Here is a 27,846-nt window from a genome sequence, read left to right on the forward strand (position 1 = left end):
TAATCTCGAGACAGACGAGGTATCTAAAAGCAGTAAGTAGGTTAGTGCTTCATGGTGCGGAGCCAGCAGCCAGTCACCAATGACCCACGCAAATTCAGGCAGCGAGTCCAAACAGCACTTCAGTTTCAGAAACATCCTCAGACAACGCGCACATGCTCCAAGATGATTTGGATGTTACAAGGTAATAGTAAATTGTTTTATTTCAAGTAATCTTTGTGACAGCATAATGAATTATAAAAATAAATAATTTCTCTAACACTCAAAGAAAGTAAAATAGAGGATTTAGATTTGATAGTAGGAAGAAATCTTTCACTCTGAGGGTGGTGATCCCCTGGGGCAGGTTGCCCCGAGAAGCTGTGGCTGCCTCATCCCTGGAGGTGTTCAAGGCCAGGTTGGACGGGGCTTGGAGCAACCTGGGCTGGTGGGAGGTGTCCCTGCCCACAGCTGGGGGGTTGGAGCTAGATGGTCTTTAAGGTCTGTTCCAACCCAAACCATTCAGTGATTCTATGATTTGGGGACAGGGAGCAGATAGAGCGCAGAATACAGAAGCATAGGAGCATCCAAGTACCTGACAGCGCATGTCGGCTATTTAAAAAGAGATTTTTGTGTACGTTGTAGGGATATTTGTGTGGACAGCCTTTGACCTCATGTGACTTTTTCCTGCGCTCTGAAACCAGCGTGGGCTGCACGGGGAGAACAGAGCGGAGAAGGGAGAGGATGAGACGGGTGGGAGTGAGGAGACAAGGGGACAACCCCCCGCAGTCCCCCTCCTCTCATCATCCTTCTGTCTTTCCCCTTGTTCGAGTACTAAATTTGGCTTAAGCTGGAGGGAAAGGATGTTGTGCCTAACAAATTGTCTAAGGGAGAAAATGGCTAAATTGAATTTTCTTGTAACGTGGCAGAATGCTGGCGACGTCCCGCTCTGCCGCTCCGCGCTGCCCTCCAGCAGCCGCCCCCGGGGCTCCCAGCTGCAAAGACAACTCCTGCTCTGCATTAAGATGATAAAATGACAAAAAACAAACTTGACAGAAAACAAAAAAAAAAAAAAAAGAGGCTGAAATAAACAAGTAGGAATAATAATGCTGAAGAGAGGATCTTTAGATTAAAAATTAATGGCAGCTAGCTAAGGGGCAGGAGCACATCGCTGCAGGGCTCCCACAGGCTCGTGTGGGGACTTGCTCGAACAGAGAGGACGCAGAGGACGGATGCAATAAGGCATTGGGGAGATACCACGGTATTAGAGAAGCAGATAGCATAAATAGGGAAGATTTTGATTTTAAAAATAAAAAACCACCAACCCTCCAGCCCTCCGGTGCTGACTCTACAAGACAAATTTTGAATTCACCAAAGTGGATCAGTTTTCTTTAGACTTCAGTCGAACCAGGGTCTTACCCTGCCAAAAGTACCAACAGTAACCGGTTTGGAGGAAAAATGTCACATACTAAAAGAAAAAAAAAAGATAAATATTTAAAAGAACAAAGCAAATATAATTCATTAATTCCCACTGAGGGTAATGTGTATAAGAGAAACAAAAGTGTATCTACTAAGGAGAATATTTGATTTGTTCTAAGAAAAGAAAATGTCTGTATTTCTAGCACAGCACTTGCCTTTCCCACAAAAGCTATCTAGAAGACCAACAGCTGTCCCTAACCTGCTCCAGTAACACGCCCGTGACTGTCATTTACTATTCTGCTTCGATTTTTAAAATTAAAGTCACAACTTGAACCACACACGTTTCTGTCCCAGCCAAATGGGCTTTAGTGTTGCTAATATAGAAACACTTCACGGTGTAGAATGGAAAGAGAAAAAAAGAGAAATATGTTCTCAGATTTCATTTTTCATCAGCACCTTGTGTTAATTGAACCAGGATGGCCAGCTAGGCAGCCAATGTCCCTGTATATTTGTTGAGGACATCAGCAGGAGAGAGAAAAACAGAGCTTTAAGCCTAAAAAATATAACTGGAAATGTTCCTATTAATGAGAGAGGGTGAGGGACAGGCCTCAGTATATGAAATTATTGCAATCTGACTCCTGAGCCTGATTAGATTTTGAGTACATCATGGAATCATAGGACACCAGGGTGGAAGTGAACTCAAGGATTGTCTGGTCCAACCTTTCTTGGCTAGAGCATGGTCTAGACAAGATGGCCCAGCACCCTGTCCAGCTGAATCTTAAAAGTGTCCAATGTTGGGGAATCCACCACTTCCCTGGAGAGATTATTCCAGTGGCTGATTGTTCTCGTGAAAAATTTTTCTCTTGTGTTGCATCATTGGCTAGAGCATGGTCTAGACAAGATGGCCCAGCACCCTGTCCAGCTGAATCTTAAAAGTGTCCAATGTTGGGGAATCCACCACTTCCCTGGAGAGATTATTCCAGTGGCTGATTGTTCTCGTGAAAAATTTTTCTCTTGTGTTGCATCAGAATCTCCCCAGGTGTAACTTGTACCTGTTACCCCTCGATTTTTCCATGTGACTCCTTCTAAAATGGGAGTCTCCATCTTCTTTGTAGCCACCTTTTAAATACTGGAACATGGTGATAAGGGGTCCCCTGAGTCTTCTTTTCACAAGGCTGAACAAACCAAGTTCTCTCAGCCTTTCCTTGTACAGCAGGCTTCCCACTCCTTGGATCACCGTGGTGGCCCTTCCCTGGACCCTCTCCAGCCTGTCCACATCTTTTTTTATAGCGAGGACCAAAACTTAACACCATATTCCATGTGTGGTTTGACAAGCTCTGAGTAGAGTGGGATAATGACTTCCTTATCTCTGTTGGTGATCCCCTTGTAGATGCAACACAGCATCCTCTTGGCTTTCTTTTCCGCAGCAGCACACTGTTCATATTGAGCTTATTTTCCACCAGGATGCCCAGGGCCCTTTCCACAGAGCTGCTCCCCAGCTGAGTAGATCCCAGTCTGTGCTGTACTCCTAGATTGTGTTTTCCCAGGTGCAAGACCTTACACTTGTCATTGCTGAACTTCATAACATTCTTGTTAGCCCACTCTTCCAGCCTACCCAGGTCTTCCTGCAGGGTGACTCTCCCTTCCCAAGTGTCCACTTCCCCACTCAGTTTGGTGTCATCAGCAAACTTTGTCAGGGTGCACTTGATCCCATCATCCAGATCACTTAGGAAGACATTAAACAGTGTTGGGCCCAACATCAGTCCCTGGGGGAGACTCCACTTGTTACAGGTTTCCAGTTTGAAAAGAAGCTATTGACCACCACCCTCTGGGTGCAGCCTGACAACCAGTTCCTCATCCACCGCACAGACCACTTGTCTAGACTGTAACACATCAGCTTCTCCAGGAGGAGACTGTGGGGAACCGAGTCAAAAGCCTTGGAGAAATCCAGGTAGACAATGTTCATTGCTCACCTCTCATCAACCGAGCAGGTTACTTTGTCATAGAAGGCAATCAGGTTTGTCAAGCACCATTTGCCCTTGGTGAATCCATGCTGGCTTTTCCCAGTCACATGCTTCATTTGACCTGTGACAGCCCCCAGGAGGATTCGTTCCACAACTTTCCCATGAACTGAAGTAAGACTGATGGGCCTATAGTTTCCTGGACCTTCCTTTAAGCCCTTCATGTAGATGGGGGCAACACTGGCCTTCTTTCAACCTTCTGGCATGTCACCCGATCTCCATGACTTCTCAGAGACTATGGAGCACGGCCTCACAACAACAGCAGCCAGGTCTCTTAACACCCTTGGGTGGATAGCGTTAGGGCCCATCAATTTCCATGCCTGCAGACAGATGCCCGCCTTTAAGTCACAACCAGGCTGCAGCTGATGATTTGAGGGGTTGGGTATTTTCAGCATGGGAAGGTGCACCCATCATGGAGGATGCAGGGAACAGAGCAGGAATCTTGCCACCTCCTTGATCAGGAAGTTATGAAGCCCATTTGGCAACACTGAACGTTTTCATATCGACAAGCCAACACGCTCTCCTCCAAAGTCTCCAAGGAAAGAGCCAAGGACCATGCCTGCAGGAACACAGCCACTATCCTCAAACAGGGGTAGGTAAGGCTTTGACCACCGGCTGAAGGCTATCGGCTAGCAAGGTTCATTTTACCCAGGTTCATACAGTGGGTAAAATAACAGCATGATTACTGCAAGGCTCTCCAGACAAAGAATTAGAGCATAAAATCATATTATTACTCCCTACGTGCGCATTTTTGAGGCTCGTAAGTTGGTTTAGCAGGAGCTCTCCTTTTGGTGGGGGGAGGACAGTAGTGTTACAGTGCTAATTGATGAATGCTGCGGTGTTAGGAGGAATACTCAGGCCATGGGTGTTTGCCTCAGTTCCAGGTTATATTTTTGTTTGGAAATAAGCATAAAATGAATTGGCATACACTTCAAATGGGTCAAAATCTTACTTTTTGGTATTTCTGCCAGGGGCTGCATTTTGCTTCGACGTTATGATTACCGAGTTCCCTAGACAGCCCCTTAAACTGAGAGTGTGTGAAGAGCTGGTGCTACAGGAAAGACAGCATGGTCTCCTATAGCTTAAAAACTTACCAAATAATGAAAATATTCATTTAGACTGTGCTGGCATACATCTCATTGAGATTAAAAGTGAATGATTGTTTTCAACTCACCGGTTGATCTTTCATTAGTTTAGGAAGATTAGTCTTCTGAAATATTTTAGATGGGTAGATTATTCTTGATCCCTACGTTTCTACTTCCACACTTGGCAATGAGCTTTGTTGATATGTCCATGTCATTGTACTCAACTGAGAGCTATTACTGAAAAACCTGACTGGTCAACCAAGACACCAGACTCACACAAGTAACCCAAAGCCGAAAACAACTGCTGGCAGTTATCAGCTTGAGCCATGAAGAGGAACAATTGGATTTGGGAAAAAACCCCAAGGAACTATTGCAAACAAGGGTTCAATAACACCCGGCGTCCCCTAGCCACTGCTAGGGACAACCCAGTCACAATGACTGGTGTCACAACAGCTACGGGTTCCTGGAAAACGGAGAGCAAAACTGCTGAATTCAAAACATTTTTAAGAGCACACAGCTTCCCCACGTCCCTGCAGCAGTCCAGGTGCTGGTCTGTCACTCCACGATGGGTAACCACACAGTGAGGGACAGAAGTGACATTAGAGGCATTGCCATGTCTTCCAGCCAGCGCACACACAGTTCAGCCAGCGAAAACTGCACTGAGTTACTTGCTTGGGAAGTTGCCTTCATGCTGACAAAAAAAAAAACCAACAAAACACTGTAGAGTGAAAACAGTTCACTGGCAAAAGCCTGCCTTTTTGGGATCGTGCAGGTAAAAATGAATCTGCTTCCAAACAAGTCTTCTAGAATAGAATTTTTACTTGTTGCTTGACATGGATCCCACAGAGTTTCCAAGAAAAAAATTAAAATGGGAAGGTACAAACAATATACACTTCTGTCCCTCAGTTGAGTGCAAAAGGCCTTCCCTAATAAAAAAGGATTAATGAAGCTATAAAACTTTAAACAGCAGAACACTGTTGAATTCAGCTAAGAGGGCTACGGAGAAGAACCCGGTATCCTGCAATTTCAAGTGCCTGCAATTTATTTTAAGATGATGCTCTTGTGGCAAAAGCATCCCGGCTTTCCCAAAAGCCTGGATGGTGATTCTCACACGATTTCAGCTCAATGCTGCACACACCCCAGCGACACCATGGATGGTGCTGAGGGCAAAGAAGAAACACTGAGGCAGAAATTGCTGAACAGGTTTCCAAGAGAGGATGTTCCCGCAAGGCTACATGAGGATCACGCAGCTCCTAGCAGGGATGGATGCTGGGACCATACAGAAGGAACGATTCCGTGTCCAGCTCCTCAGCTTCCAATTCCCTAAGGCACGGAGGAAAGGAAGGCGGGAGCTGGGAGATCCTCTGGCAGATGGAGCGGACACCCCCAGCTAGACTGCGGACACGGGTGAGTACGTGCGTGCCCCCAGGTTTGCTCTGCTCGGTCTTTAATTCAGTAACACCAGTGAAGCTCCAAAGAAAGGGAAAGCTGTGGTCATGCCGGTAGCTAACAATTATAACCTACATAATTACGAGTTGATTGGCTTGATGTTGCTCTTGGCCAGAAGCACTAAAAGTATGATGCAAGACTGGTAAATAAGGAAAGATTGGCTTGTTAATTACTGCAATATTTTATGGCAGAAAACTTGCACAAAACAGAACACCACAAAATCAACATTGAAAATTATCTCTGCTCAATGGTGGGATCAGAAGTTGGTAAAAGTAACTACATCAACGTAATGTCATTAGTAGCTTTGTTTAGTACTACCCGGTGTTATGATTACTAATTTAGATAGTATCTCACAAATTATATATAGCATTGTCAAACCAGCACCATAAACTACGGACAGGCAGATTTCATGACATAAATTAAACAAGGACTCATGCAAGGATGTGTATCTGGCCTTTTTAAACGTACTCATTAAATAGCTGAAGAATTTAACATGGATGGAACAAAATATTGTTTTCCTTATTTAAAAAAAAAAAAGCCTCTTCAGACAGCAACTTTCGCGAACAATTTAGCCTGAGGCAGCCACCAGCACAGCAAATTCCAGTGCAAGTATTTAAAGCTTGCCAGACTCAGAAGCCACTGAAGATAAAGTGTTATGTCAAGACTTGTCAGGTACCACAATTTTGGGTTATCTTAACCTTAAATAGCTCCCTCAGTTCTGGGAGTACTTCTAAACAACCCCCGCCATAGCACCAGCACTTCTGCCAGCAACGCAAGGGCTTGCTTGATCGATCTCTTGCATCCTGGGAACCCAGAAAACACAGAATTTGACCTCCCCTGCCTTGAAGAGACCCAAGTTGCTGTGACAAAGGTGTCCCTGGGGTGGCCTGGGCTGGCAGGAGCCAGGATGGGACCCAGGGAGGGCTCCAGGTCTGTCCCTGGGGGAGCAGCAGCCCCTCCGGGGAGGAGGACCCTCCCTGGGCTCACCCAGCCTTTCTCCAGCACTGACATCCTTCTGCATGGAGCCCTCTGTGCCATTCATGACATTTTGTGCATCTATTTTTTTTATTTTTTTTTCCTCTTTGCTTCCAGCCTTGGCAGGGTTTTAACGACACACTGCCTGAAATGTACTTTTTGTTGCTCTTTGGATATGATGTGCGCTATCAACTGCTGAATAAAATATATAGATAGCGAAGCTGCAAACAGCACGAACTCAACTTTGCTTTCCCACAAATACAATTTTGCTTGTATGTTCTTATTTATTTTTAAGACTTTTTAAGGTTAAATCTGCCTCAGATTGGCCCACCTGACATAAATCAACCCCCTTTTCCACATGCAATTTATTTTGCTTTCATCTTCTCAAATCTGGCTCAAAATACAAATGCAGTAAAACCAGGTTTTGCAAACTCTAGGGCCAATATAAATCTTTTCATCCAGGCTGCTTTTAATACTGTACTGAAAACCTTTCTCTTAGCATACCAATGCTTCTCTGCAGCCCCTGCAACGTGAGCATTGCAGCACACTGTCACTACATGAAAACCTGGAAATAAAACCAACTAAAAATGGGCTACAACAACCCCCATTATTCCACCCAAAGGAAAAGCTCTCCTCTATCACCAGATTCCTGCCACTGGGTTATTTATTTGGCTTTTTTCTCCCTGTGTGTGTCTAAGAAGTGACCCATTTCATTTCTGTATTCACATTCCCGGTGAAATGCAAACCTCCTTTTTAACCACTTTGTCATTTTTCTTCTACACGTTTTCAGTCCCCCAGTGCTTTAACTTCATCTGTCCTGATGAGCCTTGGGACCAGAATAGGGCTGCTGCTCTTTCCTGAGAGCAGTTTCAACTCCATGTATCAAAGAATATATTTACTAAATACGTCCATTTTAACCTTAAAAGACTGAGGAGAGCACTAAAGTCACAGTGTTAATTTCAGCACCCTTAACCCAACCATACGGCATAAATCCGCATAATGGTATAAACTAAAAATGAGCAAGGCACACAGAGGGATGTGAGACGGAGTATATCATAAAACCATTTTAGTACTAATTTTCAGTTATGTGGCTTGCTTTGGCATGGTAATAAATCACAGAAAGCCACTCAGATTGCCCCAGTCTTGGCAAAATAATTGCCTCAGAATAGGTTTCCACAGTGTCGGGTCCAAAGCGTGATGAACAGTAAATTGAACTGCATTTACTCATTTGAGGAAAAAGACTGTTTCCGTGGTTTCCTTCGGAGCCACCTTTTGGATTAAACTCCAAAGATTTGGAGAAGTCGGTGGCTGCGAAAATACCTCCGCGCGGGCTCTGAATGATAAGTCAGCCAAAGGCTTGATTACACTTTGCAAGAAGCAGAGCCATCAGTCATTGGAGTGCTCGCTGTGTTCCCACCACATTTGTACCACACGCCGCTGGCCCGACGAAACCCCTGCCAACGAGATGCCATTCGACTAAGTCCATAAGAGAAAAAAAAAAAAGTACCCACATGAAAGCAGGCCCACACTTTTTTCCTATAAACCCAAATTTTACTGAAAAAGACTGGGGAGCTGAATCAAATTGTTTCCTTTATTCCCAGGAGAGAAGTGGATGGAGGGTCTGCCCTAATATCCAGGATTTGTGCAGAGCAGGGTCCCTAAGAGGTGCTCTGCACCTCATCCGTTAAATCCATGCCCTTTCTGCTGGTAGCAGTGAAGCTGATACTAATGCCCATTCTCCTAAACAATGGCAGGGTTCAGGGACCTTCCAGCCTGCCAGCAACCCCTAAAAGCAAAACCTCATTTAGATACGATTGCAAGGGGAGCCAAGTTGGTTAAACAAGAAAAAAATCCCAATTACAATGGGGGATCTTTCCTTCTAAGACAGCGCTCATCTACGTATTCTGAATTTCTTGTTTGTTGGTTTCTTTTCCCATCATTCCTTTTCAAGCAGCTGACGGGAGGGATTTTGAGCTGAAATGGGGCTACTGCTCCGACATCCTTAGGGAAGCTAGGGGTGCTCACGCTGACCTCCAGAGACAACTCACACGGGGCAGGTGGTGGGACACCCATCTCAGCTGATGCAGAGGAACAGGAGGTTCCTGACCCATCGCAGACCTTGGGAGGAGATAGTTCACTTAATAGAGATGCTTTTTACCCTCCAGTGATTCTAAAAAGTGCCTGGTCAACCAGCCTAGAGAGATAGGGAACCTACAGCTGATGTGACTCCAGTGACCAGAGGACCTCAGCGTGGGCACAACATCTGCTGCAGGCACAGGATATTGCAGGATCAGACAGCTGAGTCCTCCAGTCATGGTAAATGATTTCCAATCGAGGAAGAATCAAGACTTGCATGTCTAAACACCCAGTTTAACATTCAGATCCAAGATACGAAAGATAAAAGACATATAAAGTTTGCCTCAATCCAGTGCATTAATTACACAACATGGGTAGATCCTGGCAGGGGATGCACAACCTCCCTGAGTCTGCGATCTTGTGCTCTTTGAGAAAAGGACCAAATTTCAACACCCCTTTGTACTCGGGTAGCTTGAAGCTGCTTGAGACTGTGGTCTGCCTGCCCGTCTCCGACCTTGCTGAGCGTACCAAAAGAAAAGAAATTCAAGTCCTATTGCAAACTTCAAATAGAAGAAACTTGCTGCCTGACAACTCTCTCGGGCCCCTCTCAAAAGCATACTGACAGATGCCTACAGAGAAGGGATATTTACATTTTGCACGTAAAAATCTTTATCTTCAAACCACTGAAATAAGCTAAATCTCCTATTTTGTTACCAACCTGCCCAGAATCCAAAACAGATGCCTTAAGCCACGATTCTACTTTAAAAGACGTATTTCTTTGGTAACTCAGTCGAAGCAGGAGTAGCGTTACCCAACGACATGCAAGCCTGCGGCACGCTCCGTCCATCACCTCAGCGCACCAAGACCCCACCAAGCCTACCTGTCACGAGGAAGCTGCACCGCCCAGCGCCCGCTTCGTTGATGATGTTGCAGTTGTAGATGCCGTAGCTGTCGCGGGAGAGGCTGCTGACGGTGTACTCGGTGGAGTCCTGCACGTCAAACTGGCCGGTGCGCAACAGCTTGCTGCCCAGGCGCCACTCATAGGTGAGGACCCGCGTGGGATATGCCCTCAGGACCCGGCAGCTCATGGTGATGCTCCGGCCTTGGCCTTGCCGAATCTCCAGGAAGGTGGGCTCCACGGCGGGGGGGTCTGCGGGAGACAGGAAGGCAGAGCAGGAGATTCATGAGTGAATTAGCATGAGAGACAGAGTTAACCAGCCACCGCTGAAAGGCTATAGAGCACCGCAGCATCCATGAGAGGAGAACTAGGGCAACGAAGATGATTAGGGCAACGAAGATGATTAGGGGACTGGAGCACCTTTCTTATGAGGAAAGGCTGAGGGACTTGGGTCTCTTTAGTCTAGAGAAAAGAAGATTGAGGGGGGATCTTATTAATACATACAAATACTTAATGGGAGGATGCCAGGGGGATGGGAAACTCAATACCGGTAAGTATACAACCTCGATAGGCACCGATCAGCCAGTGACAGAAACGTACACATCCAAAGCATTGCATTCTGGTTATTGATGTTTTCTGCTGAGTACTTAAAGCCACCGTGCTGCTTCGCCAATGTTATCCCTCGAGATGCAGCGAGAGGTCCCGCGCCCGCACGGCCCAGGAGGCTCGGCCCTCCCAAGCCACACAGAGGAACCACAGGCTCTGACACACGGGACTTTCTGGAAGAGGAACGGGGAGAAAAAGAGATAAAAGCATCGACTCGGTTTATATAAAGTGCACAAGGCAACAATGACCCCGGCACAGAGTTGAGGGATGGATTCTGTGTTCAGTGGGGCATCTAACTTTGCGGGACAGAAGATGGATCAAGGAAGCGGCACAGACACACACTCACCCCCACCCTGGCAGCTGCCTTCAGGCTTCAACAAAAATAAAACCATATATTAATCTTTTCTATCCACTTAAGTGGTAGTTTTGACATTCCAGTAAGCACAGAATGGGCCATCTTCCCATAACTTGAATTAAACTGCATTTTAAATAATTTAGATTTGCAGCTACAAAGTCTGTCAGACTTCTGATTCCAGCAAAATACAAAATAAATAAAATATAGCCAACATACAGTGTATGCAAAAACCTAACTTCACCCTCCCATTTGCCTTTTGATAACTTAATCATTGCAGAAAAGTAAGGGCAACCTGGATGGAATAATGTTGGCACTCAGCTCTTGTCAGCACAGCTATTTAGATCAGGTAACGCGCACGAAAAATGTGCACGCGTTTGCAATTGGATGCAAAAGACTGAGCGACAAGACATTCTGGCACGTTAAAAAACACAGCTCATTTTTTAGCCCATGAGAAAAAAGAAATCCTAAAAGCCTCCCATGCCAGTAAGATACATGAAATCTTTGCATCCATATTAAAAGAGCTGTCTTACAGAAATAAAATGTAAAAATATTAAATCCTTGACGAGCTCTGCGAGAGAATGATCTTCACAGAGCCCATGCCGTGCTGCCTTCAAAAGGAGCTCTCTTTTACCATTATCTCTCCAAGAGCATCTTGTCCTCAGGTTCTTCATTGATTGGTATCTCCATCACAGATACCAATACCCTTCAGACTCGTGCTATTTAATTCCCTATATAACGGAAGCTGTAAACAGATCTTCTCAGCTCCTGCACATTAGGAACCATACTCACACATGTATTGCTGCTCACCATCTCTTGCTTAGAAAGAATCCAGCTAAACAGAGAGTAGTTGAAATTATTGCAAATTTTGGAGGCTGCCATATTAACATTGCTTAGAGCTCATGACATCCAGCTATTGTGTTTGTAGCTCATTGCAATAATCACCATTTATCTTGTACCACCATCCAAGTTTGGAATTACTGGGAGAGGACTACCACGGTTTGGCAGCAAGGTGAGCAGAGAGGCAGAAGTGGTGAGGAGCATCAGAGATGGGATACGGGGCTCAGCGGTATGGGATGATGAGGTGGCAGATATGAACGCTGAGGATGATTCCCCCCAGTTGAGATTCTTCAAAAAATAAGTGATGAAGAAGAGATGATTTGGAAACTACCGATTCAAAACCCCATCGATCCCAGCCTGACCTTTCCCCTTCGTAGATTAACTATCACATGGCTTTGCATAATTCTGGAGCCAGACCCTTAACTGGTACATAGACTGCAGTCCAGCCACAGATAAAGGCAAATAAAAGACCAGAAATCCTAAATCCTCAGTACCGCAAGCCGCCTTCTTTCCATTGATAATATCCCCCAATTTTGTGTCATCAGAAAATTTCATCACAGCGTGACTATTCTTTGTGCCCTGGTGAGGAATAAAAAATACAAAAGAAGATAAATTCACAAGGAATTCCACTGGTCTCTCTCTCCAGCCTGACGTCTGCCCTTTCAACACAACCCAATAGTGTCTTTATCTGCCTGCACTGTACAATTCCTCCACCTTATTCTGCTTCACTGATAGTTTCCCAAAGCAGTAGCTTTGCAGGGAATTGATGGCTTAAAGATAAGAGCTCCTCTTCCGAAAGAAAATGTGCCAGATCTCAACTTTCTTCTGAGGGAGAGCTGTTTAGCCAGTCCAGCCTGATCTGCCCTTCACAGAGTCTCGTATTTTCCTCTAACCACCCTGTCTTACAACTGTTCCAGCTTTCCAAATACCTTCTAAATCATGATACACAGCAGATATCAGAGAAATTACTAATCAAATTTACTAACTTTTACTATTGTCCAGTCATTCCTCTGCCCTGAGAAGTAAGCTCTCCAGGACTTCTTTCCATTTCAGCCATGAAAACTCCATACCCATAACCTTGTCAGCCCTTCAGCCTTTACCCTCCTGGCCAGCACCATAATATACTTTTAAATCCAGATAAGATTTTCACCAACGTTGAGCCGGACACAGATTAGCCTTTAAAATAATACATCACAAGGATGGTCAAACAGCATCTGCCTGAAGCCCCTCCTGGCCCAGCATCCTCCACCGGTCCTGCGCGCCAGGGGGAGAGGGAGAGCACAGAGGGCACTGGGGACCGTTGGGACAGGAACTTTCTGGAAGCTCTGTGTGTGATATGTTAAATAGCCTTTAATGGATGATTTTGCTATCAGTTTCTCTCACTTCTTATAAGCCCATTTAACGTTTGAACATCCAAAACTTGTCTGCAATTCGCAATAATGTCCTCTTCTTTTGTTTGTTTTGCTCTTTCTCTTGGATGCACCGTATTCAGTGAACAATAATTCTCTGTTCACCTCTCTATGGCAGCTCTGCATGTTGATATTCAGTGCCCTCTTTCTTTTTCCCCTGGTTTATTTACTTATGAGATACTTTTGCCTTATAAACAGCTTTTAAATAAAGTTTCCCCTGCCTTTAAGGTCAAAATAGTCTTTAAAATACCGAATTTCCATCTATCCATGAAGAGATGATACCCAGTGACAGAAAAAGAAAATTAACTTTGGTTGCTCATTTCAGAGTTACACTTGTGCAGGTAATAACTTTAATGGAAAAGGAAAATGATGATAAAAAGTACAATATATGATACTAGCCAGAGCTAACAGTTTATTTTTCTCATTTTTGTTCTTACAAGATAGTGACTTGACAGCTAGCGAAGGTGCAAGTGTCTCAGGCATCTTCCAAGACTAATGATGCTCAGAAGGAAACTTACTCTGTAGCTGTTTGGAACTTATATATGTTTAATTCATTTGCATTAGCTCTTCCCCAAGGCTTTAGCTATTTGATTTAATTTACTTTGCTGTACTTATTCCTATCTTTCGTAATTCTAGTATTAGTTTTTGAAAAATATATGGAAAAGCCGCAAAGGGAGTACAGTTCATTCTCTTAAACAATTATCTTTGGGAAGCAAACAGTCTGAAGTTAAAACAGGCTTTATATTAACGTTTAATGAATTTTTTAGCCTAAGTACATTCATGTCTTAAGGATTATAAAATGGAAAATGAAGGCTCCCTAGCTATCAAGAGAAATGACAGCAAGGATGCTTGTTTGTCTTAAACCAGACAGTTGCTCTTCATGGTGCGGACCATATCATGGTCTTTATTCTAAGATTTGTTAAGGAGAAAACATACTATTGAGTGAATTTACTTTGACTGTGTGGCCTTGAGCAGAGACTTTACCTTCTCATTTGGTTCCTCCAATTTGCATTCTAGCCTAAGCAAATTAATTTCTTTCTCTCTCCCAACTCCAGCAACAGGAATAAATAAAGAGAAACTGATGCCCTCTGCTTCAGTTTGAGTTGCATTTGTGGCCACTTTTCATTCAATTCACCCGATAGGAATGTTATTTTAGCAACAATCTATGTCAGCTACCGAGAAGGAGTAACCTTTAAATACTCTTGGTCTAGGACTTGCACTACAGAAAACAAGAGCAGTAAATGATAAATCAGGTCAGGTAACACCTTTTCATTGGGGGCCGAGGGTGTAGGCGGGCAGGGGACCGCGCCGCTGCCTGGCACAGCAGCCCGGGATGGCGCGGGCGACGCGGGAGGATGGACTCCCACCCTCCCACCCTGGGAATGATGCTAAACCACACAGCTGCGGCCACCGCGTATTTAAAATACCAGCAAAGCCGAGACGATTTAAGCAAGCGTTGTTTCCAATATCTGATTGAAACATATTGTAAATTACTTTATTGCCTGAGGGATGTGCAGCAGAAAGTCAGAGTCATTCTGGCTTAAAATGGCAGCCTTTCTTCTTTCTTTTCCCTTTTTTTTTTCAAGTTATTGAGGGCATGTTTGCCTGTGAGGGAAAGTTACTTGCTAGGATTTGTATCCTGCCTGGTAATGAAGGCCTGGGCTAGGCAGTCAATTTTATTTTTTTTTATTTATTTTGTGTCTACGCCTGTGCCTCTGATAGATCATTCCCGGTCTCTTGAAGATTACTCTCAGGAAAATTGTGTGGCATTTCTTCAACTTCCAGCAGGGGCAGCATGTGGTCTCCCAGGCCACATCAGCAAGTGTTTTATAGGTTACAAAGTAGCTACGACATATTATGTTGTTGGCAATGATGTTCGCGTGCTTTTATAACAAAAAATGATTTATTAATATATATTTCTAAGTATATCAGAATTAGATGCGTGAGAAGTCTTCTGTCTGATACGTGCTCGTAGACCTCAACAGAGTCAATATAACATATATAATGTCTATTCAAATATTTTAATGGGTTTTACCTTCCTCCAGTACCATTTGTTCTGAACCTAAAACCAGAGGAATTCTGCCCGCTTTCCTTTGATATACAGCTCCTGGAGCCCCCAGAGCAGACAGGCAGTAGACTTGACAGTAAAGCTCTATTTTCCTTTCTTTTTTTTTTTTTCTTTTTTTTTTTTTTTTTTTTTTTTTTTTTTTTTTTTTTTTTTTTTAATTCTAACAGGGTACATCAGCAAAAGCTCTTAATGCCCACCCCCAGCTCCCACGGACTAGGGTGCGCAGGGGTGGATGGGGAGGGGGTTGTGTATTAGTAAAGAATTGGAAGACGGGAGCTAGAGGGAAAGAAGAACTAATGAGTTCGCAGCCCCTGGGACATCACCAGACGTTGGTGTGGGCTCCTGAAGACACGTGCTGCTCACCTCCACGGGTGGTACAGCAGATTGCAATGCCGGGGGCATCGCGGGGGATTTACATCTGAATCTGGCTAAGAGCAGCTGCGGAAGAATGCGGCAACGTTGAGTAAATCGGTAAGAAAAACCACGCACGTAATTAATTCATCCATTGCAAAGGAAAGCCACGTTCCTAATGCAGTCCGATCTAATGGAGCCTCATCAAGTGGTGCCTTTCAGGAAGGAGACCTTGGAGCTGCCGTGGATATTTCTCTGCAAACAGATCAGCGTTCACTGACAGGGCAAACAGCTGGCAATGCCTGGAGCCAAGCGAAAGGCAGAGACGTGGTAAAGCTCTCGTGCAGCAGGTTTAAGGCAAACGGCAGGAACTATTCCTTTAGACAACGTACTGCAGCCATTTGGGCAACTCACTGCCATTTTTTGCTCTGGAGGTTAAAGGCCTGAATGGAGTCAGAACAGAGTCAGCCCCGGCCGGGCACGGTACGCCTACGAGCGGCTGTTAGAAGCGGTGCTGGGAACACAGCCTCCAGCAGATCGCGGGATGCTGAACCATGCTGGGGAAAGATCGCTCTATTCATCTGCACTGCAGGACTCATTACGATGCTGGCAAAGGCTTACACAATTTCCACCCCTCCGCAGTCGTTATTCCCACGTCTCTCCATCCTCCAGCTGTTCTTTCCGGGCACCTCCAGCTATTCTGAGGATTATTTTCATATGCAATTGAAAACTAAAATGAAATGGCACTTTAAGCTTTCCAGGTCCTGACTTGGTTTTATTTAACGCAGTAGAAAACAAAACACCACCAAAAAATAAATTCAAATCAGTTTCCTGGCTACTGTGGGGAAGCAGCCAGACTGACGGCAGGGGCTGGAGAGCCTACCCGCTCCAACAGTGCTCCCTTCCAAGGGATTTGTATAAATACGCAACTGGGACCATTAAACCACTCTCGGCCCAGCTCTGCTATAATAAACTACCCACTAAAAACCCTCTGATGGCAAAGGACGCGCCAAGCAGCGTGGCTGGGAGCAGGCAGAAGCTCTGCCTGCAGCATCCACCCTGCCAGCTCTCCTCTGCCGTGCTTCTCCGATGATGAGAAGGACTTGGGGGTGTTGGTGGATGAGAAGCTCAACATGAGCCACCAATGTGCGCTGGCAGCCCAGAAAGCCCCCGCCGTCCCGGGCTGCATCCCCAGCAGCGTGGCCAGCAGGGCGAGGGGGGATTGTGCCCCTCTGCTGCGCTCTGCTCTGGGGAGACCCCCCTGCAGTGCTGCCTCCAGCTCGGGGGGTCCAACAGCAGAAGCCACCTGCCATACTGCATCCAGATCTGGGGGTCCCAACATAGGAAAGACATGGACCTGTTGGAGCAGGTCCAGAGGAGGCCAGAAAGATGATCTGAGGGCTGGAGCCCCTCTGCTGTGAGGAAAGGCTGGGAGAGTTGGAGCTGTTCAGCCTGGGGAAGAGAAGGCTCCAGGTAGACCTTAGAGCCCCTTCCAGTGCCTAAAGGGGCCTACAAGAAAGCTGGAGAGGGACCTTTTACAAGGGCATGTAGTCATAGGATGAGGGGGAATGACTTCAAACTGGAAGAGAGGAGATTTAGATGAGATATGACGAAGAAATTCTCTCCTGTGCGGGTGGTGATCCCCTGGGGCAGGTTGCCCCGAGAAGCTGTGGCTGCCCCATCCCTGGAGGTGTTCAAGGCCAGGTTGGACGGGGCTTGGAGCAACCTGGGCTGGTGGGAGGTGTCCCTGCCCAGGGCAGGGGGCGTGGAACTGGATGATCTTGAAGGTCCCTTCCAACCCAAACCATTCCATGATTCTATGAATCCACCAACCACCTCCGAACCCCAGCATGCTTTGCCTGGGGAGGCAGGGGAAGGAGAAGCACCCTCACCTGCCCATCTCCTCTGTTAGAAGCCACTGGAGAGCTGCCGCTGCTTTGGACACTGCAAAGACTGTACAAGGCAGTCCTCTCTTGGTGCCATATAAAAACGCTCTCAGATATGAGAATGATGGAAGCACTACGCAACTGTAGACAGGTAAATGACTTAGTCTTTGCAACTCTGAAGTGATTGACAGCTGCTGTTATCCCTTTATGCAGGCAGGGTATATCTCCATGAAAATGCCTTCAACAACTTCCAGAAGTAGTTGGATAACGGAGCATCTCAACCTGAGGCTGTCTGTATATTTTTAAAGCTATACAAATGCTATTTTTCTAGATAAATAAAAAACATATATTCACACGTTAAAAAAAAATCCCAATGATCTATAAATAGCTTGACTGTTTAAAGCTAACTAGGATAGGGTTTGATGGCAGAACTGAGACTACAGGGCATGATATTCCCTTGGTTCCCAAAGCCTCCTGCAGAAAGCAAGTGTATAGATACGTCAATAAGTGAGAAAAATAAGCATAGGCTCTAATTTGTGAAGAAGTTGAGAGAACCTAAAAATGCTGAAGAGTTAATCAAAAAAGAATCAGGAAAGTACTCATTTGAGGCAATGGGAAACTTCCTCCAGTGTTGGCCTTACAGATCTTGCTCAGTCTTTTAAGCAGACAGAAAATTCAAAGGAATTTGACCAGATTGTAAAAGTACACTTCAGAATTTATATATCTCTGGAATCTATACTGTAGTCAAACCTGTGGTTTTACTTAGCTACTGAGTTGGACGTGGAGGTGACTGAGTGAAACCTGATGGCCAGGACACAGAGAAGACCAGCCTAGATTGCCAGAGAGTTTTAGGAAACTTGAGTTCATAATGATTGTGGATCCCTATGAAAAAGACAACACTAATTTTCCAGACAAAGCTCAGACACAGATATTAAAACTTTGGGTTATGGATTTATTTCAGTGAAACGAAAACATTATGTCCAACAATAGAAAAAAAGAAATAAAATCCTTTGCCGTAAATGCCCGTAAATGAAAATAGAATTTCAAAACCAACCTGGAACCATGCAGTCACAAATCAACCCTGTGCACAGAAAACAACCCACGCCATGGTGTGGGGAATCCCAATTTGCATGGACATTTGCTTTCCAGATGTGCCACCGCTGATGTTTTCTGAACCTTGCAGACCAAGGGACAACCACCGAGCCTTGGGGTTTCTCCTCGGCACGGTCACGCAGGAGCAGTGCCAGGAAAGAAGGGACCTCCGGTGCTCCTGGCTACCTATGGCAGCATTACCATCATGCAGAACAGTGGTAAATGAGCCATCTTTCTGAAGCACACCTTTGATAATTAGAGCTAATTAGGATACGCAGCACCTAAACTAACAAATGGGGGGGCGACACCCACCATATTTACAGCGTTTATCGATCACTGCTTTTACAATATACCACTGACACTTGAAAAATACACTAATAATAGCCAATTTTTAAACAACCACACCTACTACAAACTACTGCATTCCCATCAGTCCTTAGAAAACATTCTTTAGGTAGGACACATCTCGGTACCCAGGGCAGGCGCCCGGCTGGCACGAAGAGCCAGGGCACTCTGGGTTCCATCAGAGATACTGCTACAGATGCCAGCTGAGCATCTGCCCCAAGCTCTTCTTCAATTTCGGTTTTCTTTCCCAGAAATCCTGGTGAATTTGTTTCCAGAGATTCTTTTCTTGTTGTCAGACTACAGCAAAATATTTTTAAAATCTTTATTTGGAAACAAAAAGGAAAAGGGAAGATCATTGCTTGTCACAGAACTATTTCAGGTATATTTTCACAATAAAACCTGACTAATATAAAAATATTTATATTTTTAAATAAATAAACCAGCAACATTTAAACTTAAAAAAAAAATCCAAACAAACCTAGAAAACAACATAAATAACTTAGAAAACTAAATAGACAACTGAAATCCGGCAAACTTGGCAGTGATGACGCCAGCTGTGCCGGCAGTTCTGGTTTGCTGCCAGGTCCATCTCTCCGGGCACCCACATCCATCTGCGTTTCTCTCCCTCGGTTGCGTTCCCACCACAAACTCTTTGGGGCAGGACCCCGTTTTACAGAATAACGCGGCTGCCATCCACACAGCATGACACCACCACGACAGTGATCACAACTACCTGGTAACAGGCTAATTAATGAAATATGACAGCAGTAACAAGTACAAAAATATTTTTCTCCGAGCCTAGCAATGCTCTGTGTTGCCAAATTCAGTTTATAAGTGGTAATTACTCTGGAAAGAGGAGAACAAGAGAGGTGCATTGCCTTAGCACGCACGGATCTCTGCAAGCCGGGAGGAGGATGCCGAGGATTATATTGCAGCCACTCAGGTAATTGGATCTATTTATTTTAGGTTATAGTGGTAAATTTATCAGCCCTACCCACGTCCAGAGGGTCAGACAAATAAAAATCTACTTTTATTCTCCAGCTTTTTTTTTTTTTTAAAAAGAAAAAAAATAGCTTTTTCTCCTAATGAAGTTGAACTTCTGCAGAGGATACTTACTGTCGCTTGCAGAGATGCTTTAATTGACAAGATACGTTACGCCTTTGAATAAATACCCTTCCAGCAATTCTGGAGGCAGAGAGGACGGTTTCGCTCTCACCCCAAAAGTCTATGGAGCACATCCATGCATTTCCCAGCTGGGAACAAGGTCAGGGATGGGCAGAGCTCTGCCCAGGCTGAAATTTAAGGGTGATGCAGAGAGTCTGTCCAAGGCTCCTACAGGGCGCCAGTTAAGGAGAGCTGTGTGTGGGGAAATAATATATGAAAATGGGGAAGCTCCTGAATCTAACTCCTTCCAGAGAAACATGATGCTGTGTGTATCAACCACCCCCCCCAACCCCACCATAAAATTAATGTTAAATAGCAGTTTTCATCAATGGTGGTCACCAAGAACTGTCTCCAACACAGCTGAACGGAAAATTGATTTTCCCTAAATAATTTTCTTTTTCATCAAACTGCTATTTTCTTCTTAGAAAGCCAGTATGAGCTGAAGCTCATCAGTTTCTAATTAGTTTTCAGCTGATTTTGGTTAAAACCAATAGTGGTTTTCTTTGCTACTGAATGCTTTGACACTTCTGTGGAGCAGGACTAACAACAGATTTTCACTGCAAAAAACTTGCTGTATTCTGCTCCCGAACTCTCAACAGTAAAAATGAGACAAAGCACATGGGGATGGCATTCAGTGAGAGCTGGAAAGGTGAAAGAGGAGGCCCGAGCTCATGGCAGCAAAAGGTCACACGAGGCACAAATCGCCAGCAGGTGCTTTTTTAGGCGTTTTTCACACTCCGTTTAATATACTAAAACTGAAATAACAGCAGCCTGGTGGGGAAGCGATTTCACATGAAACCTGTCTGACACCCTAGATGATGCGACAGTGGAAAATCAGCAAGAAAAAGGACATCTTGACAACTTTGGTGGCCTCCTACAAGGGGGTCACAGCGGTACTGGACAAGGGAAGAGCAACTGACATCGTCCCCCTGGACTCGTGTAAAGTATTTGACACTGTCCTGCACAATATCCTAAACGGAAGAGACACGGATTCGACAAATGGACCACTCGGTGGATAAAGAACTGGCTGGATGGTCGCACTCAAAGGGTTGCGGTCAACAACTCAGTGTCCAAGTGGAGAGCAGTGATGAGTGGCGTTCCTCGGGGGACGGTACTGGTCCCTGTACTGTTCAACATCTTTGTCAGAGACATGGACAGTGGGGTCGAGTGCGCCCTCAGCAAGTTTGCCGATGATACCAAGCGGGGTGGTGAGGCAGACACGCTGGAGGGGAGGGATGCCATCCAGAGGGACCTGGACAGGCTGGAGAGGGGGGCCCAAGCCAACCTCATGCAGTTCAACAAGGCCAAGTGCATCTGGGTTGGGACAATCCCAAGCAAAAATCCAGGCTTGGCAGGGAATGGATCGAGAGCAGCCCTGAGGAAAAGGACTCGGAGGTCCTGATTGATGAGAAGCTCAACATGAGCTGGCAATGTGCAATCGTAGCCCAGAAAGCCAACTGTATCCTGGGCTGCATCAGAAGTGTGGTCAGCAGGTCAAGGGAGGGGATTCTTCCCCTCTATTCTGCCCTGGGGAGACCCCGCCTGGAGTACTGCATCCAGCTCTGGAGTCCCCAACATAGGAAAGACATGGACCTGCTGGAGCAGGTTCAGAGAAGGGCCACAAAGATGACCCAAGGGCTGGAGCCCCTCTGCTGTGAGGACAGGCTGGGAGAGTTCGGGGTGTTCAGCCTGGAGAAGAGAAGGCTCTGAGGAGACCTTATAGCAGCTAAAGGGGCTACAGGAGAGCTGGGGAGGGACTTTTTACAAGGACATGTAGTGATAAGACGAGGGGGAATGGCTTCAGACTGGAAGGGGGATTTAGTTAGATACCAGGAAGAAATTTTTCACTTTGAGAGGCCCGAGCCCCTGGCGCAGGTTGCCCCGAGAAGCTGTGGCTGCCCCATCCCTGGAGGTGTTCCAGGACAAGTTGGACGGGGCTTGGAGCAACCTGGGCTGGTGGGAGGTGTCCCTGTCCAGGGCAGGGGGGGTGGAACTACATGATCTTGAAGGTCCTTTCTGACTTAAACCATTCTATGATTCTATGATCTCTTAAATTTCACATTCTTGTCTCGACTTCAACCAGCGTACAGGAGCTTGGTAAGCTCCATTTAGGCAGGGAGAAGGTGATCTGTCCTACTGGAGGTAGACAACACCTGCATGAAGAAGTCAGAAGACTTGAAACAGCTTGATTTTTATTCCTTACACACAAAGTGTTTCAAGTCGCCCTATCCATAGGACTGAGAATGACTCTCACACTTCATCCAGACAGGGTCAGCAGGCACCAGACTTCGATTTCGATGGAATCTAAAGTTTTCCAGCTAATCTAAATTTCAGACCTAACAAGGTCTAAATTGTAAGTTAGATGGCTTTTGATTTAGGTAGATTTCAGTGTAATTTTTTTTTTTAATTTTGCTTTTTGTTGGCTGCAGCAGCTCATGTTAGTGCATGGCTTGCAGAAGGATGTAGAATCGCACCAGCCTAGTCACCACTCTCAGGAATTTAACTTTGACTTTGCAGTTCAAATTGCATCCGCTGAGTGCAGACAAGTGCTGGGATTTTCCTGGCTGGTGCCTCTGTCCTGGTTTGGCTTCTTGATAGGACAATAAATTTTCCAAAAATACTGAACAAGCAGCGATCATCACGCAGCAGCTCCGAGTTTTATAAGATTAAATATTTGTGCTAAAACACGTGAAACTTTTGCAAGTGAAAAATATTCAAATGAGTAAACAAACAAGAAATAACTTAGGAGTGAAGCTGCAACATTAATTTTCCCACATATCTGCAAATCACCATTTGCTTTATTTGACTAGCTCTAGCGAGAATGTGATTGTTGAATAATGATGAGCTCTTTTAAAAAGCCACGAAACTGCTATAATCTTTCAATAGAGTCTACTCTGCTGCTGATCTTTGATGGGCTGTGCTGCTATTCCTTATATTTTGGGAAATGAAAATCGTAATGGATGAAAATACCAATCTTGAACAATACCACGGCAACACTTCTATCTTACAAGACATCATGAAGGAAGTCTCCCACTCTGGAGACATTCCAAACCCTCCTGGACGCCGTCCTGTGCAACCTGTTGTAGGTGACCCTGCTCTGGCAGGGGGGTTGGACTAGATGATCTCCAGAGGTCCCTTCCAACCCTGACCACTCTGTGATTCTGTGATTCTGTGAAGCAGTGTCTTAACCGTTAACAGTGTGCCCTTAACAGGCCAGGTATGGCACCTAAAAGGTGTCTCTCCCTTCCCCAGGACCGAGGAACGTCTCTGAGGAAGCAGGGACCTACCGGTGGTCCCCTTGCAGCCTGCACGCTTTGAGAGAGCCGGCTGGGAAAAACTCTGCGCTCATTTTAAAGCATTTTTCAGCTGAAGAGATACTGCACACAAACATCATCTGCCGACTTTGCAGGTAGGTCTGAGTCGTGTTTAGTTTTGCTAGCCGTGCGCTCGGGTCTCAAAGTGTTTCATGGACCCATAAAAGAGACTGCAATCCCACAACAACGCTGTGATGCAAAGCCAAAGCTGTATGTCCCCGTTCCCCGTAGCCACCGCGCTGTGCGTGGCCGTGAGCCATGGGAGCTGCCTCTGCTCCGAGCTGCTCCCCACCAGCAGCTGACGGTCATAAATCGGGACATTTGTTTTAGAAGTGGGTGAAGAAGTTGTGAAAACAAAAATTGCGCTGAAGATCTGCCAAAGCCCAGGAAGCTTGTTTAAAATTCAGATACGGGGGAAAGATTTTCATATCTGTCTCTCGTTCTCCGCGGAGCAGACATCCTGCAGTTACCAAAGGGCTGACCCACGCGCACATCAACTCAAAGCAACATCTGAAAGGAGTCCTACCAGAACCGGTTCCCTGTTGCATCTTGGTGTGGTCTCATCACATCTCATTCCTCCAGAGCAGTCCTACCCAAACTGCTGTTGATAAAATCAGCCCGTTCCCTGCTGCTAAAACTATATTGTTTCTCCTATTCAAATCTCTTCACAGGCCTCCTGGATATTTAATCAGTGAATACAAGCTCCTCGGTTGGGGAGAAACTCAAGATTCAATGTGACTTTAAAGAAACCGGCAGCACAACTACCTGACTAGACGTGGGAACTGTTATTATTATTCCAGTACCAGACTCGTTGCCTCTCTCTATTTCCTGAGCTCTATTTGCTTATTTTCCCTGCTCCATGAGACGTGCCCTTCTAGACAGGAGGAGGAACTTTCTCCTCAGACCTCAAATAAAAAGAAAAAAAAGAAAAAAAAAAAAGAATAAAAGCCCTGCTGCCTTGCAAAAACCAGAAAGTTCTCTGCTTCTCCTTATTGGGGCAGTTCATCGTAACATTTCAGAAGTATATTTTCAAAAATCCTTGCGGGAAAATTCCTACCAAGTGTTGCAAAGGCGTGACTTTTTAAAATTGTTTTTTGACTTTTGAAGAGAATTGAATACCTCTCTTCCAGAACAAAACTCACATAAACATAAAAGAACTAATGGAAATAGCAGGTAATGTTTACTAAAACATACTGGTTTAATGCCTATTAATTCCTAAATGCTTTTCTAAGAGATAATAAAATAAACAATCAGACAGTCTATGCAAAAGTGTTAATTTTAGAATCAAGAGACCCCTAATTCACACATACTATATGTCTCCTTAAAAGTCATCTGGAAAATAACAACAAGATCTAGGTATCTCACTGTTAAATTTTATACTGCTTCAATCCAGAATCCCTAGTAGTTAATCGCATAGTTAACCGCAAGGAAGAATTTTCACAGCTGTTAAAAAAACCTACCACATGAAAGGTTAAAGAAAACCGTAACACACTTTGGCACTCACACACGCAAACAACATCTAATATTCACTTCGTATTTGCTATGTGCTGTACACCAAACAACATTTTTAAAAGCCTAATTCCAAATATTGAAAAAGACCTTTCTCCGCGTGGTTCCTTTGAACGAGGGAGCTCATATCTCCTCCCTCAGCCCTCCCGACAGGTATGCTACACCCGCGCTCTTTCCTGAAGTGACTCACGCCAGTTCCCTTGAAATATTCAGCATTAAAATCAATTTTTTAGGTCACCCAGTGCCACAAGAATCACTACATCACTGCAGGATCGGGCCCTATGGTATTGAACAACACAAACAGAGCAGAGAAGAGGAAGACCCGTCCAAGACCATTCCCCAGAAACCGCCCCTCTGAAAAGCAAGCGCTAAGAAATGGCATGAATTGGGGAAGTTACGGCGTACGTCACAAATAGGCACGGTGCAAAGAAGCAACATGCCAACGGGGAGCCGTTCTGCTACGTGCAGTGCTGTACAGCCAATAAATCTTTGGCTGTGCCCATGCCTGCATCCCGAGTTCAGCACAGACGCAAATCCATTTAGGACAAAGGCAGGCTTTGGAACCACCATCACCAATACTCACATTGAATCATTTTTTTTTACTGAATTATTTTTCTGGTCACCATCTGGTCCTTGAATAAAAGGAAACTCTGTCAATATATACGATTTCCTTTATTTCAGTCCGAGAAGTACAAGCATGTTTCAATTACTGAAGGTCTTCTTGCTCTACACTTTCATATTTTTAGTGAACGTTCTTCAGAAATATTAGATGCTTCAGCAGAAATCTCAGGCTACAGAACAATAAGGGGGAATCGTAGAATCATTTGGGTTGGAAGGGATCTTAAAATCATCTAGTTCCAACCCCCCTGCCCTGGGCAGGGACACCTCCCCCCAGCCCAGGTTGCTCCAAGCCCTGTCCAACCTGGTCTTGAACACCTCCAGGGATGGGGCAGCCACAGCTTCTTGGGGCAAACTGCGCCCGGTCACCCTCTTTCAAACAAAATTTTACAGAAAGGCCATCTCCTGATGATTAATTCTTCCATGAAAGAATAAAGATCTTCTAGTTCTTGTAACAAAACCCTCCTCTTCCATCAGATCCCACAACCTTTGAAACACTCTTTTTTTCACAGCATTACCATAGCATTTCATAGCACAGTCGCTGGTCGGTGCTCGGAGCTCCCTGCTGCTGCTGTAGCACCAATGACCAGTGGCATGGGCTGCTCTGCCAGTAACCCCAACATGGACTCCCTTACTTCTTTTTCTCTCTTGCACACATCCCTGAATACGTGCATCTTCTTTGCAGTCTCACCAGCCTGCTGCTTGCTGAGTGAGTCCTTGACCTTGTTGACTATACCCACTGAAGGCGTGAAACCAAGGGGGTCATTCAGAGCAAGGAGCAGCAGCCAACTCAAGGTCTTACCCACAGCACAAGACTCTTCAGGGAAACAACTAGGGAAGCTGCTGTAACAGCAACAGGATTGGATTTGAGGCCAATACAGCACAAGGGTCAATGGAAGGGCACCACCCCAGCCAAGGGACAGTGCCGCACTGGGTTATTTCTGCTTTGCCTCTGTGACTAAATACCTCTTACAGCTCAGAGCAGAGAAGTGATGCCAGATCTGTTACATTTATACCTCTGGCCACCTCAGCCGAAAGATGATTGTGGCTCTCCTCCTCCCTTGAGTACCTCCTTACCACCCTGGGCCAAAAAAGAAACAGCAAAGGAACAGGCTATGGAGTGGGCTTAATAGGCACCCTGCATATTGGCCAAGTCCCAAAAATATAAAGTTGCCTGTGAGAGTTACCTGAGTTATTCTGCACTCAGATGCCAGAAGGATGGTTGGTGCTCACTGAAGTTAAGATGATGGCCAGAGCCTACAAATTTTAGTGCAACTCACTAGCCACCAGATGATTTGATGGTGCATAGTGGAATAAGTCTTTAAAACCAGATTTGCCAAGAGAACTTTTATGCAGATGGTGATGAAGTTTTTTTTCAGCCTTAACAATCCATGAATATAAAGTCTTCCCGTTGGAACTATCATCACATTTCAGAAATATTACTCTCACAGGAGCTACATTTAAGCATTGTTATTGCTCAGCTAAAGCCAGTAGCGCTACAGTGCTTTGCACCAGTCCAGGAAAAGCTCCATGAATCTAATGTTCCTTCACATTTACTAAAAATACTCTGCAGCATTAACACAAGACCCTAACATATTTCAACAAGTGCCTTTTGTGCTTGGCTTTTGGATAAAAGTAAATGAAAGAAGATCTGAAAGGCCAAATAAGACAAGTAAATAGCATCAATTCACACAATTGTGTGACTTTAAAAAAAAGTTAAGTTCTGCCATTGTCCTTCAAGCACTGGCACACAAATAAAAGTTGAGGACTAAAGCAGCAAATCATTCACAACAGCATGTACTTTATAATGAAATCTTACAGAGCAATTTGCTAGTAATTTATGTCATGTAGCAGCCAGAATCAACCACTTATGTTTAATTTCCAACAAATTAGAATTGTCCAGGGTAGTAATTCTACCTGCGAAGCGATTCCTTTTAATGTAGTACATGTATGTAGGCATAAATACACGGTCATTGGAATCCGATTCCTACAGAAACCCCCATGGCAGCAATAGCGTTTTATTTGTGCTTTGGCTAATAGATCCTCTTCGGTGAATGAAGATATGCAAATTTTTATCATTGTGAAGATACATTACAAGAATTAAAATGCAATGGCTGCATGAAAATTAAATGGGGTATAAAAATAGCTGCGACGGGTTCTTTCTAATGACTTCTATGACAGATGTAGGCATGATTAATGACGACGCAATAATGCCTTGGCTGAACTTAATCACTAACACATCAGTTAATATTGACAAAGAGGAAATGAATGATACAGAGGCATCTACACCCCAAATCACTAAAACAGAGCGCGTATTAACTACTTGGGGAGGCTTAGCATAGGCAGAGGTGATGCGTCATTCATAGGGTTGGATCCAACTCACCTGCACGACTGCT

The 27,846-nt window shown here is 45.0% G+C and overlaps 1 protein-coding gene across 1 annotated transcript in view; it reads right to left on the minus strand.

Moving 5' to 3' along the window:
• Positions 1 to 27,846, minus strand: part of MDGA2 (MAM domain containing glycosylphosphatidylinositol anchor 2) — a 271,179-nt gene that overhangs the window by 76,553 nt on the left and 166,780 nt on the right. Inside the window, exon 7 of the mRNA XM_009893924.1 lies at positions 9,879 to 10,148. Within this exon, the coding sequence (XP_009892226.1) occupies positions 9,879 to 10,148 (270 nt within the window). The remainder of the gene's footprint in view (positions 1 to 9,878; positions 10,149 to 27,846) is intronic.

This window comes from Charadrius vociferus, unplaced genomic scaffold (assembly GCF_000708025.1).
Source record: "Charadrius vociferus isolate BGI_N301 unplaced genomic scaffold, ASM70802v2 scaffold49, whole genome shotgun sequence".
Lineage (NCBI taxonomy): Eukaryota > Metazoa > Chordata > Aves > Charadriiformes > Charadriidae > Charadrius > Charadrius vociferus.